This window comes from Pelecanus crispus, chromosome 1 (assembly GCF_030463565.1).
Source record: "Pelecanus crispus isolate bPelCri1 chromosome 1, bPelCri1.pri, whole genome shotgun sequence".
In the NCBI taxonomy this organism is placed as follows: domain Eukaryota; kingdom Metazoa; phylum Chordata; class Aves; order Pelecaniformes; family Pelecanidae; genus Pelecanus; species Pelecanus crispus.
Genome location: NC_134643.1, coordinates 69,168,477 through 69,181,330, shown reverse-complemented (window position 1 = coordinate 69,181,330; position 12,854 = coordinate 69,168,477). Strand labels below are relative to the sequence as shown.

The following is a 12,854-nucleotide window of genomic DNA, read 5'->3' as shown; positions in this document are numbered from 1 at the left end:
GCCTCACGCCCCGCGCCCCACCCTCTTGCCCCACGCATGCGCAGCCCCGCCCCGGGGCGAGCCGCCAGGCGGCAGGGACGCCCGAACCGGGCGGAAGTGACGAACCACTAGGGGCGGAAGCGGTGCAGGGCGCCGCTTCCTGCTTCGGCGCTGGGGCGTGGCTGGCTCGCGGCAGGTGAGGGGCGCGCGGCGCGGCGGGGAGCGCGCGCTGGGCTGGGCGCGGCCGCGGGGGGCGGGACCGGACCCTCCTCTTTCTCCCCTCCCCTCCCCTCCCCTCCCCTCCCCACCCCCGCGCCGCCGTTCCGTGCCCGGAGCCTGGGGCGGGCTCGGTGCGGCCTGGCCGGGCCCGCGGGCACGCTGGGGTTCGGTGGCGCTGGCGGAGGGCGGCGGGGAGCGCTGGGTGCGGGGGGGGGCCCCAGCGGAGCAGCGTGGGGAGGAACAGCTTTGGCCGGACTCGGCGGCGAGGAGCCGGGGCTCGGGCAGGATCCCTGCCGCTGGGCCTGAGCGCGGCCCTGGGCGCTGGCGGGGCCTCTGCAAGCGCCTGTGAGGGGCTGCCGCGGGCTCTGCGCCCTGTCACCCACGGGTGACGCGCTTCTGGTGGCCACAGGCGCTGTCCGTCGGGGACCCTGTCAGGTTTTGGGAAGAAGAGCTTGGTAATGTGCAGTGCGAGTCATACGATAGCTGTTTGGGTGGGGTAACAGGTTTAGAAAATTTTTAGGTACACTTCTTACGCGGTGTTTCAGTGCTGAGCCATGAAATAGATTGGAAAACCTGCCAGGCAGGCACGGAGCATGGAAATATCAAGTTGGCGATGAGGTATGGGGCATTTGGACTCAACGTAGCACTACGGGGATTGGGAGAGCAATGCCTTCTCTCTGTGTAGGTTAGGTACCCTGCAGGGATAGACAGCTAGGTGCTGCAGCCTGAAGGGAGTCATGAAAAGAGAAAAAGGTGTCCAGGACAGAGGGTCAGAGGGCTCTGGGATGTAGGTTACGTAATTTTTCCTCAGGGAGATAGCTAATGGCTTGTAATAGAGTTGTGGGGGGTTTATACTATTCCAAATACCAATTGGTTACTATTAACTATCAGCTAATTCAAAGAACACCACAGATTATAGAAAGCATAACTTCTAGTGCATCAGCACAGTTCGCTACCTGGAGTACTGGCAAATCAGTTCTAAGATGGATTGCCTTCAAGTTGCACAAGGGCATGTTCCTCACTCCCAAGCTGGTAGCTGTGGTGATGTAACTATTTGTCAGATAAAATTAAGTTGTCAGTGTTTGCAAGTGAACCCAAGCGATGTTGTGATAAATGCATTTGTTGTATTAATTTTTATCTATGTTCAAAATAAAGAATGAGTCAGCCAACAGTAAAAAGACCACAGGGCTACTAGACCCAGCTGTGCACATGAAGAAAGGCTGCTGATGGACATAACGAACATTGTGAATCCACATCCAGCAGTGGTGCTCATTGTTAGTATTTATTTTAGTAATCAATAGAAGTCCTGTTGTAGTCACAGAACTTTTTTTTTTTTTCTTTTTCAAATGGTGTGGTTCAAATGTTGAGTGTCGGACAGCACCTGCATTTTCCCAGAGGCCTTTTTCAGAAGAGGAGGCTTTTCATCCCTGGAGACTGTAGGCTAATTCTTAACTCTGCTTGCTTCTACAGTGCAGCTTCCAGCAAGGAGTGTGGGATAGTACCAGCTGTGGTGGTGGCATTTCACATGATTCAAGCAAATGTCAGCTAGGAGTTGGCTTGAGATGACCTATTCATTTCATTTAGGTTGCGCAGCGGTGTTGCTGGCAGTGATTTGCAGACTGGATTGACCTATCCTGGAGTAGATGAGGTAGAAGCTAAAACTGTCCCTATTTCTTGCCAGTTCTCTGAAATACGGAGCCTTCCTTAAGCAGTGAAAGGAAGCGGAGCAGGTAGTGCTGCTCTTGCCAGAGGCAAAGGCTGGAAGCAAAGTGACTTTGGCATGTCCTTGTAGAGGTTTTCTGCATTTTGGTTTTCCAGGGAATCAGAGGTGCTCCAGTCAACTGTCCCTTGCTTAGGCCTTTCTTTTAGGAGGGTAGCTAAGGGCTGATAAGTTCTCTTGATATTTAATTATGTTTGTCTTGTCTAAGTAGTAAAGCTGGGATGTAAAGGCTGCCCAATATACCTCTGTATTCCTGGGATGCTTTGGTTGGGGGGAAATAGCCACACCTCCAAAGAGCCCTCAGGCAGAAAAATGCCTGAGGCACGCCCAGAGTAGTGCAGGCTGCTAGTCTTAGCATCTGCCCTTCTTCTATCACTCTGGATATTTAAACTGAGTTTTTAATCTTCATTCCTTCAGATAAAAAGTGCTGTTCTCTCAACTCAGGAGTTCATTGGCAAGAAACCTTAAAGTAGATAATCCCTGGGAACTACTCTGTAGTCTGGCTTCTGGGTTCTGGTAATACCAGGTAACTGTAGTCGCTGCACACTCAGCCTGAGCAGTAAAAGAGAAGGGTAGAAATTGAGGGCTGGGGAAAAATAGTACCGAGATAAGCCTGAAAGCAAGGCAGATTTTTTTTTTTAATAGTTTTTTTTAGATTAAAGATAGAGTGCAGAGGAAGAGGAGAATTATGTCTGAAATTGCGATGTTTCCTGTGGCTCTGGTGGTTGAGCTTGAAGGGAATAATTTTTATCACTCAGAAAGCAATTTCTATAGGTAGTCACCTCTGCTTAGACCCCTTCACAAGATAATCTTTGCCAGAAAATAGTCCATCCAGCAGTTTGTTTAGTGGGTTATTGATTCCCTAGGTGTCATTCTTTTGACCCAGCTTTTTGTCAGCTCCTGTCACCCTGTAGGGATATTCCTTCTAGCAAATGTGAACAGGCTTGAAGACGCTTCCTTATAGTGAGTTCCCCTCCTGTCATCTTGCAGAAATGCAAGCATCCCATTTGCTTCTGAATGTGTAAAACAGGCAGGAACTAGTTTGGTTGTCAGCTTGATTTGGTGTTGCCTTCATTAAATATCTCAGGATCTGTTTTAACACAGTGCGTGTCGGGTATGGGTGCTGTAAAACTCCAGAACTTTGGAGCAGAGGGTACTGAATATGGAGGTGAAAAATAGGACATGGCTAGTTAGGGTTTGTGGCAGTGAGATATGGCAATGGTTAGATCTGCAGCTAAGGTCATGCTGCAACAGGCTGAAGCTGATTTTGCATCAGAAAATTAGAGGGAAAAATTAACTGGATTTTTTTTTTTCCTTAGGAAAGTGCGACGTTTTTGGAAGTATGTATGTGTTGCTGTGGTCTGATAGTAAGATTGAGCAGCTCCTCATTTTTCTGAACCAAACACTCTGGAGGAAGCTCTAGAGCAGCATTTCAGCTAGCCTGCTTTTGAAACTCCAGGATTTAAGAGAACTTAACTTAGGGAAATGGCCCTCCAAGGGACTTTTGTCATAGCCAAGTGGCTTCTGTGTACTTTAGGCATACAAAACTGAAGCGCCCCCATTTAGCAAATCGAATGAAGAGCTGTGTCTGGATGTTTGGGCTGGGATTCTCAGCGTTACTTTTGATGTCTATATTGTAGGTGTAGCTACACTATTTGCTTAGGCTTCTTTTATTATAAATAGTGAGAGGAAGGGAAGGCAGGCAGTTAGCACAGTGCTTTTGGCCAGTTTTAGATGGCTGCCTTAGAATCAGATCAATTGTTCATTAGAGCGCCTGATTGTCTCCATTAATGATGAAAGCCAAAGGTGACAGTTGCAGAGTGGGTTATCTGATTAACTTTGGTTACCAACATCTGTCTGACAAAATGAGCTTTATGTATCCAGCTGAAGGAAATCAATTTCAGCCTGTGCTTAGAGGACAGGACTTTATCAGCAAGGTGATGCAGCCTGCAGCTCTGTGCCTCATGGTGGTGAGGGCTGCTGTCTGTGCTTCGCAAAGCAGAGCTCTGCATTGAGAGGAAAGGTTGTCTTGAAGACAGTAGTGGCTTAGAGGCCACCTTGGCTTGTGGAGCTAAGAGGATTGAAGTGCACCTCTAAATTCTTTTAAGTCTCTACCTTTCAGATTCTCTTTAAAAATTAATGTAATAGCATTCTGTCTTCTGGAGAGTTGATATAATTTGATTTTACGTGATCCGTCTTTCAATGTCAGGTATTTTGCAATTTGCCCAGGAGTTGCCATATGCTATTGTAAAGCTGGGCTCCGAGATCTCAAATTTTGATTCTTTCTCTCTAGCCTAAGTGGAATAGGGCAGTATAGTGTGTGACAAACCAACAAATCCAAGTGGCTCTAAGTAGTTGTTAGGGAAAGGGAGGGTCTCCATTTGAGAAACATCAACAGTCTTGGTGATCAGTTAGTTCCGCACCACGCTTATTTGATCCAAGAGACAGTGCTGCTGGTGGAGAAACCAAATCCTCCAGTTCATGTGCATTTAGTTACCTGTCAATAATGTCTTTGCCTTAATACCATATTGCTCATGGATTTCATCTGTCTTTAGTAGCTGCAGTACCTACTGTTTCTTTCAAAGCAACATGTCTGAGCCAAAGGTGTTAACAGGCCCTGGCTTCTTGAGAGGGGCTGCCTTAAATACTGGGCTCACACTTTCAGAAGTAGATTTTTTGACAGGCTGGTGCTTTTTCTTTGGTAGCTCTGAGAGCTCAGGAAGGATCACATACAGATAGCCTTTTATTCTGGAAACAGCAGGGTAGGACAAACACGTAAGTAGCAATGGGTGTTTGTTGGTCTCTGACACAGCCCATGGTCCAGGGAGGCATGTTGCTGTCAGGCACTCAGTTTACAGAAAATGTGTCAGTAAGCCACTCTTTTGTTGTAAAGCAGCCTATTTATTGTGTTCCCTCTACAACTTAGGGAATTAACGGGGGGGGGAGGGGAGTTTTGGGGTTTTGGATGCAAGCTTCATACCAATTCTCTCTTGCTCCAAAAGTTAATATCTTCGTAGCATTGCCTTAATACCTTTTTCTAGTGCAATGCTGGTAGTCAGTGGGTTGAGTGAAACGTATTTCAAATTGGGTACCTTTCATGCAGATCCCAAAGTATGTTGGGTTGAATTAAACAGCTATCAGTAGTATGTAGATGCAGCTAACAAAAAGGCACCTAGTGCTGTAGCTGACATCATGGTGCAACACGATGTTCTTGTGGTACCCAGATGTGTGAGATACCACATATGGGGTAACTGCCAATAATTCCACACCATTTGGATACGGAGAGCTGAGTGGCATTATATCGTTGAGTAGTTAGTGGCTGCCTACCAGTGCAGCAGAAAAAGGTTTTCCTTTTCCCGCAGCTGCTGCTAGGACAGATAGGGTGAGACTGCTTCAGTGATGGAATCCACTCCTGCCATTTCCAAGCAGAATATTGGCCCACAAGGATGTGTAGTGTGTGAAATGCACTGTGAGCCCCCAAGTCCTGCTGAGTATCAGGGCAGGCTCCCCAGTGCTCTGCTGTTTCTGCAGGGCTGTGGTGTGGTGTAGGAGGCTGACTCCTTTTGGCTGTTCAGGCGGTCCCATATCAATGAGCGACTTCTGGAAATATCGGCATGTAGCAGGAGATGCCTTGTGAGACTCATTTTCTACACAGACTTTGTTGTTGTTGTTGTTCTGAGGTAATGCTATACTGTAAGGACAGGCTGAAAGTACGAGGTTGAGGAGATTGAGTAAGTATCTCTCCTAAAGCTGGAGCAGAAGAACAGAAATGGCTTTTACAGCTGTGACTAGGTTAACTTTGTGATGTAGATGTGGCCATGATGTGCTCCTGCTGCTCTGAGGGGGAGGGAGAGCAACACCTTCTAAAGCTTCTCACTTTTCTGCACCCCTTGCCAGTCTCTGTGCCTGGGGAGCTCCAGCTGCCGCGTTTAATTCACTCAGTGAGAGTGGGCAGGGTAGGACAGCTGGAATGGAGAGCTCTCTTGCTCCAGAAATGGTGCTGGGAAATAAAATCCTAACTGATGCCAGGCCCTCCAAAGATGGAGAAACCCCACTCTTCATAGCTTTGTCTAAAATAGCTACTAGAGGTCTTGAGACCCAAAGCAATAATGTCTGCAACAGAGTTTGAGGATGCTACTATAAGAGACGTCTAGTAACATGAGCACGCTGGTGGAGTACAGTCTGCTACGGGGCCTCATTATGGTCTTATTAATGCTTTCTTTCATCACTGCCTTCCAGCCTTCAGATGCTGATTAGACCTATTTATAGGGGCAGAGTTCCTTAATATTCAGCACAATGCACCTCTTGCCAATCAAATCAGTACCATCTGCATCTTTGATTGCTGCTTAATAACACTCTAGTACATGGTTAATTAAAAAATATAAATAGACTTTTCATCCTCTTAACTTATCAAAGTGCTTCTCTCCTCCTCCCTTTCCCTCCCTGCCCCCATCAAAAAAGGTAAAGTTGGCTTAGCACAGGGACTGTGGTGAACCTCTCGTCTCACTGCTGGAAATACATCTTGCTGTCCTACCCAGGGTAGTTACCTATTGTGTGCTCTGCTGGAGGACTAAATTTCAACCCTTCCAGTGAACGTCAACACAGAGCAGAACGATCATTTGCTGCACAATAAAATAGGACTTACATCTAGGCTCTTGTGCTGCACTTACTGTCAGAGTGTAAGCAACTTCGCTTTTGTTTCAGTTGTGTGTCTACATCTGTGTGAGTGCATGTGCACACGCTGCCTTATCCTGTCCCTTAATAGTAGGAGCATATGCAATGACGTGTTTTGCTTTTTTAGCATTTTAAGTCTCATTTTTAAATACAGTTCCCTGGCTTTGCAGCTGGTAAACTCACAGGAGTGTGCTTTATCTGTGGAGGGCAAGGTAGTAAAATTGTCTTTTTGGGTTTTTTTTGGGGGGGGTTTTTTTGTTTTTACTTTTTCCTTGGAGGAGTTCATTCTGATATTTTGTTGGAATGTCCCCTAGGCAAGCTTCTAGTACAACCAAGGTATGACCTGAATATGCCAGCAGATTTGATCATGATTTGAAATTCTGTGGGAAGCCTGTGCAGAAAGTAGAGAATGAGTATGATGTAGTAGTATATTAAGTACAGTACTACAGAGTACCGTAGTTAAGTGTACAGTAGTAGAAGTTTGTGATGAGACACACAACAGACAGTGTAACAGCTGGGAGCTTTGTGACCTCTAAAAGCTGCATTTAGGTATTGCGAACAATGTGCTAATGTAGTATGCTAGATTAGAGCAGAGGAAAGTGAGAATACAACATTTGTCCAGGTAAACATAGTAGAAAGAATTATCTGTAAGAAATTACTGTCAGTGAGGAATCTGGGATGGCTTCTGACTGTGAAGCAAGTTATGCATGTGACTTTGCTCTGTCAGAGGAGACAGCACCTTGTGATAAGCTATGCCCAAAACCTGTCTCTACTGCATTGTTTGAGTGTGTTTAATCTTAACCTGTAGTTCGTTTGTGACTTGCTCTGTTCCCACTCTGTTCCCGCTGTGGAATCGTCCTGGTGGTAGCAGTGTAGTGATATGTGGTGAGGGATATGCAGACTTGTGTTTTATGGCGTATTGCTGGTCTCTGCGTCCTTGCAGGTGGCTACAAGGCATTGATCTTTTATTAGGGTCCTACAAAGGAGAGACACAGGGCTGGAGATAGCCTGTCACTACTTCTTGGAGATGTTACTGCATGTGGGAATTAAAGGCCTTCAGTTCATGCTGCCTTTCCTGGGCAGTGACAGAAGTAGCAGCACAGTAATTGCTGAAGCGTCCCTTGTATCTTTGAAGAATACAGGTTGATTTTCTTCCAAAGTATTCAAGTCCTCTTCTCCCCTGAACCCTCTTTTTTTAATCCCTTGAAGCATGTTAAGGAAGCAAGTATTGTTGGTGGCTTGCTTTATTCTCTCTTTATTTTCATAGCAAAGCATGCATCTGGTAAGTGCCCGTATATAGCTTTACAGTCTCTGCCTGTGTTGAGTGCAGCCAAATTATTTTCTTAATAATTGCCTTTGTTTATGTTCCCTTGAAAAATTAAGATATTTTAAGGTTGTGGGGTTTTTTTGTTTGTAGATAATCATCTTGGTGATCAGTCCTCCACAGACCAATATTTTCTAAAGAACTTAGAGGAGCGTTGCTTCTTTTACAGACTCTGTTTGCTCTGTAACAAGTTCTCTTGGGCTTAGCCTTGACATAAGGAGTTTTATTCTTGGGTCCACGGGGAAGTAACCCAAGAGGTGAGCAAAGTAGGTGGAGTGTTTCTCTACCTATCCAGAGCAGTGAATTGTATACTTCCTTCTCTGGGTTCAGAGCTGCAAATCTCTATCGGAGAATTAGACTTGCCTGTGATGGTTGGACAGTATGACCAGTTGCTGGTTCCAGATACCTGAAAACCTTGGAGTGCTCAGCCTGTATCTATCCTGGTGTACGTCTTTTGGAAAGGTGAGACAGTCTAGTGGAGGCTGAAGTTGCATTTCCCGTGGCTGATGTTTCTCTCAGCTTTTGCTAGTGTGAATGTTGGAACTGAGAGGGAGAGTACAGATTTGATGCAGAGGGATAGCCACCAGCCCTGACGAGCTTTGTACCAGCTTGCTTGAGGTTAAAGGCATAGACAGCTTAAGGCAAAAGTGCAAATCTGAGTACTTGCTAGCTATAGTCAGAACTTCCAAATCAGGATATAGCACTTGTTTTCTCACTGCACCACCTGCTTACAACCTTTTTCTCTTTGTTTGCAATTTAATAAGGCAAATGAGGTTATTATATAACACCAGAGCACATTTGTCTTGATCATGAAAGTTGACATAGAAAAAAAAATTTAATAAAGAGTGGCTGGAGTCCCTAGATGCTGCAGCTCTTTTTCCAGAGCCTCTTTGATCACAAAAAAAGAGCTGTGGTTGTCGTTTCTTCTGCCTTGTGTGACCGCAGGTGGTCACACCACTAATGATTAAATCTCTTGGGTGATCTGACATCTGCTCTTTTGAATCATACTTGCTTTGGGTTTTACATGCCCATTTCTCACTGTAGCATCTGAGTGTTTCATGTTGGCCGTCAAATTCCAGGATGCTATGCTTTCTGCTGAAACATGCCAGCTCCCTCTTTAAGATTCTGGAGTGATACTGGAACTAGTTTGTTACTTTGTGGAAGTCGCTTCCATGTGTAAGATATGAACAGTTTATTTGCACTTTTGGGGTGTGTGTGTTACATGAAGGCTTGGCATCCATTGGGTAGAGTTGTAGAGCTGAGATATTTCTAATCTGCAGCAATTTGTTTTTATGTAATACCTAATTCTGATAATGGAGCATAGCAAGGAAATGTGCTGCTTCCTTCTCAGTGCACTGGAGGTTGAGATAAAGGAAGAGTCAGTCTTGCTGAGTGACATTCAGTCTTTGCTTTCCTTCCTGACTTCTGTTGGGAATATTTTGAATTTTCCCTATTAAAATCTTCCTTGTTCCTGCAGTCCCTGTCTGTTATGGGAAGCAATTCTGCTTTTATTCTAAATATGTGGTCAGGCCTTTACTCAAAGTCTTTGTAAAACTGTCTTGTTTCTCCAGTTAGTTTGGTCACAAGAGGTAATAAATAGCAGTGTAGCATGGGATTTTGCCCGAGTCTAGTCATTCAGAAGGCTGTTGCTGTTTTTCCTCTTTCTTGCTACAAATCTCTCATTTGTTACCTTGCACAGAAAAAAAACTGTGTCTTGTGTCTGTCTCCGGTAGCATTTCTCACAGTGTCTACCATGTTTCTCTAATGTGTTTTTTTAGGAAAGGTGAGAATCTGGAGCTCGTGTGAGAGGCTGCATTGAGAACCTGTGAAACTGAAGTGTACTGACAGCTGAACTGTGACAATGCGAGCAGGAGCACCCGGGGCTTTTCCTGCTTTGCCCCACTACTGTGTGCTCCTCTCTTTGCAGGGGAGCAGTGGGTCCTGAAGAACAGTCTGCAGCTTCTGGGTGTGAGGAAAGAAACAGTTTGGTAGTAGCTAGGGGAGTCCTGCTTCTGAGTGTGAGCATCTGTCAGTCAGCAGCTGAACTGAGTTTGGCTTTAGAAAGGTCACTAAGAGAATTAGGATTGGGGAGAGTCTAGGAAATCATACTGGGGCTGTATAATCTCATCTGGCCTCAAGAGGTGAAAAGCTTGGCCTTCTCATCCTGCGGGGCAGGATTACCATCACATGGTAATGGTTTTGATAGTGAAGCAAGTTTAAGAAGTCCCCTTCTTGTCCCTGCTTCCCGCTCTGTTTCATGACTGGGCAATTACAGCTGTTTATCTGGCTGCGGTAAATTGGGTCATTGAACTGATCTGAGTTAAAAATAGGCATCCCAGACATCAGCAGCATTGATGCAACAGAAGAGTTGTGACCAGTGGCAGGGAGGATCGTAAACTTGTTTTGCTGCCGGAACCTAAGTATCTCATAACTGTGCTGCTGCTATGTTATCTGGTTGCTTTGTTCAGTGTTGTCAGTCAAATAGTAGATTTGAAAGCAAAAGGGTTTGAGGTTGGTTGTGGTCAGCCGATCAAAAAATGCCATCTCAAAATTAGCTGTATTCCTCTCGGATTAACTTGTATGCTTTGCAACTCTAAATAATAATTTCCTGCCTGCTGAATAGGCCCAGTCAAGACAACTAATCAGTGTGCAAGCATTGCTGCGAAAGAGTGAGGATACAGAGTCTGGCTGCCAGCGATGCATGAAGTGAAACAGAATAGGTCTAGGCTTCCTGCAGCAGAGCCAGGTCTTCTGATGGCTGGGCTTGATTTTGCAAATTTGTTATCTGCAGGAAGGCTCCTAGGTTTCCTCCTTCTTTTACCTCTCAAATGATTCATTATTAAACACCCTCCCCCAAAAAAACAACCCCAACCAATCGCCCCACCCTCCCCCCAAAAAAACCCCAAACCAAACAAACAGTCACATCACATTTACAGAAAGTCTTTCCTAACCTGCTGTGGTAGGATCAGAAAGGACAATTCGGAGAGGGTGGATGGTGTTTCTTAAATGTACAGGAATGGCTGCAGGCAAGTCTAATCTGATATCTTTTCATTTTGTGAAGCAAGATAGGGAATTTAAAGAATGTGTGAAGACCCTGCTAATTTTCACCTATTACACAGTTGTTTTATGTGGTAACTATCTCTTCAGTCTCTTGTTTTGTGAATTTCTCCAGCATAGGCTGTGTTTCTGTGTTATTCGCAGCCTGCTCTGCTCTACAGGCTGGAATATAGTTTGCATACAGCAGTGCTCCCTGGACTAGCTCCTGCAGATGTCCAAGTACCATGGAAGGAATGTGTTGTGTCCTGAGATATCTCTCTGTTTCTGCTACCTTACTCTTTGATCCTCCTTTGTTTTGCTTCTCTTCAGCTTAATGAATATTTTCTTACACAGATGTATAGCACTCTGTGTGATGAAACCCTGTAATGAGCAGCTGTAGACTGGTTTTTTACAGTCTGAATGAGCAAGACACACAGAGAAGACAAGTTTGAAGGGAGCTGTGTAGGCCTAGCAGCAGAGTTTGGGTTAGAAAACCATATGGACACTCTACTCTCTTCATTAATCAGGCTGTCCTAACAGTATTGTATTTGTGAGTTTACAATTTCTAACATGCTTGGAGAAATTGATTTCTTCTCTATACCCTCCTCTGTGTCCCAGGAACTGTTGTTATTTTTGTGAGTAAAAACATGGGAGGCAGACTCTTTGGGAATTGCTGAGGGAGAGGTGAACAAGGCTGGCAGGATGGAAACATGGATGATGCCGCATAGCCTTCTCCTGGCTGAACTATAGAGCAGTGGTATTGGCCCAGCTGCATCCAGGAGCGTGCATGCTGCTCTGGTGCATGTGTTGAACACAACTGAAAGATTTTGGTGACCGTTTAGGCTTTATATGTGAAAGGATCCTAAGATAAAGAGGCTTTTTTCAAGATAGTTACTAAGGAAAAATCCAGTCACCAGAAGGAATGAGCAGCTCCTGGGAGTCTCAGAGTGGAAGAACTCTCATTAACCTATTTGGAGCAAGGGCGTGCGTGTACATGCATGCCCTGTAATTTCATAGCTGCTGTTCTTGGAAGGGAGCGGTGGTTGTGTTTCTTGGAGCTGAAGTGTAAGATGAAATACTGCATTTTGCTAATAGGGTTGAATGACCTGAAATATATCCATCTGGAATATGAGGATGGGAGGAGGGGACAGGGTTATTTCTGATGAGTCTTATCGCCAGCCTGAACTGACTTTTTACCAAAGCGTGGTCTTCGTTTTCAGCACAGTACTGAGCAGAGACTTGTTAAGTATCATACTAAAAATAAAATTGTGGTTCCCAAGAGCATTCAGATAAGCAAGAGACTCCTACCTCACTGTAGTTGCCTTGGATTTATTAAAAATCCAATATGTCAACCTTACTACTTGTGCCTTTCTCCTCAACTCCATTGCAAACGCTTTCCTAAAATAATTAAGGGAGCAGAGAGTGGAAGTCGCTGAATAAAGGGATGATAAAATGGAAATGTGTTTACTGTAATGACCTATTTGGTCTTTCCTTTAGGCACAATGGCTACAGTAGCCCAGAAGCACTTTTTGGAAGGGCAGACGTACTCAGTCCCCCTGATCCAACCGGACTTACGCAGGGAGGAGGCTGTTCAACAGGTGGCAGATGCACTGCAGTATCTCCAAAAGGTGTCGGGCGATATCTTCAACAGGTACGGTGCTGTCACAAGGGGGTTGGGGGCTCAGCATTCAGCAGTAGGAAGCAGAGTGCTGTGATAAGGTTGCAGCAGTGAAAGAGCATTGCGTTAGCAAGCAGTGGAAGTCCAGAAAAGGGATGAAGAAGGACCAGATGCACTTCAATAAAAGTTTATTGGATTCGGGTCTGTCAAAGCTAAGCATAATGAAATGGCTGCAGTTAGCCAGAGGTTGTTTGTTACTAATTTTTTATTCAGTGGCAGACTTC

At 45.3% G+C, this 12,854-nt stretch overlaps 1 protein-coding gene across 7 annotated transcripts in view; it reads left to right on the top strand.

The window, feature by feature from the left end:
- Window positions 1-148: 148 nt before the first annotated feature.
- WASHC1 (WASH complex subunit 1) overlaps window positions 149-12,854 on the top strand; it is a 44,683-nt gene continuing 31,977 nt past the window's right edge. For 2 of the 7 annotated variants that reach the window (XM_075713064.1, XM_075713054.1), the window contains exons 1-2: window positions 1,818-1,846; window positions 12,450-12,603. In XM_075713064.1, the coding sequence (XP_075569179.1) occupies window positions 1,842-1,846; window positions 12,450-12,603 (159 nt within the window). In that variant the 5' untranslated portion in view covers window positions 1,818-1,841. Of the gene's footprint in view, window positions 176-624; window positions 654-794; window positions 817-1,817; window positions 1,847-12,418; window positions 12,604-12,854 lie in introns of those variants that run through there. The other 5 variants (XM_075713036.1, XM_075713048.1, XM_075713042.1 and 2 more) reach the window with 5 other exon arrangements.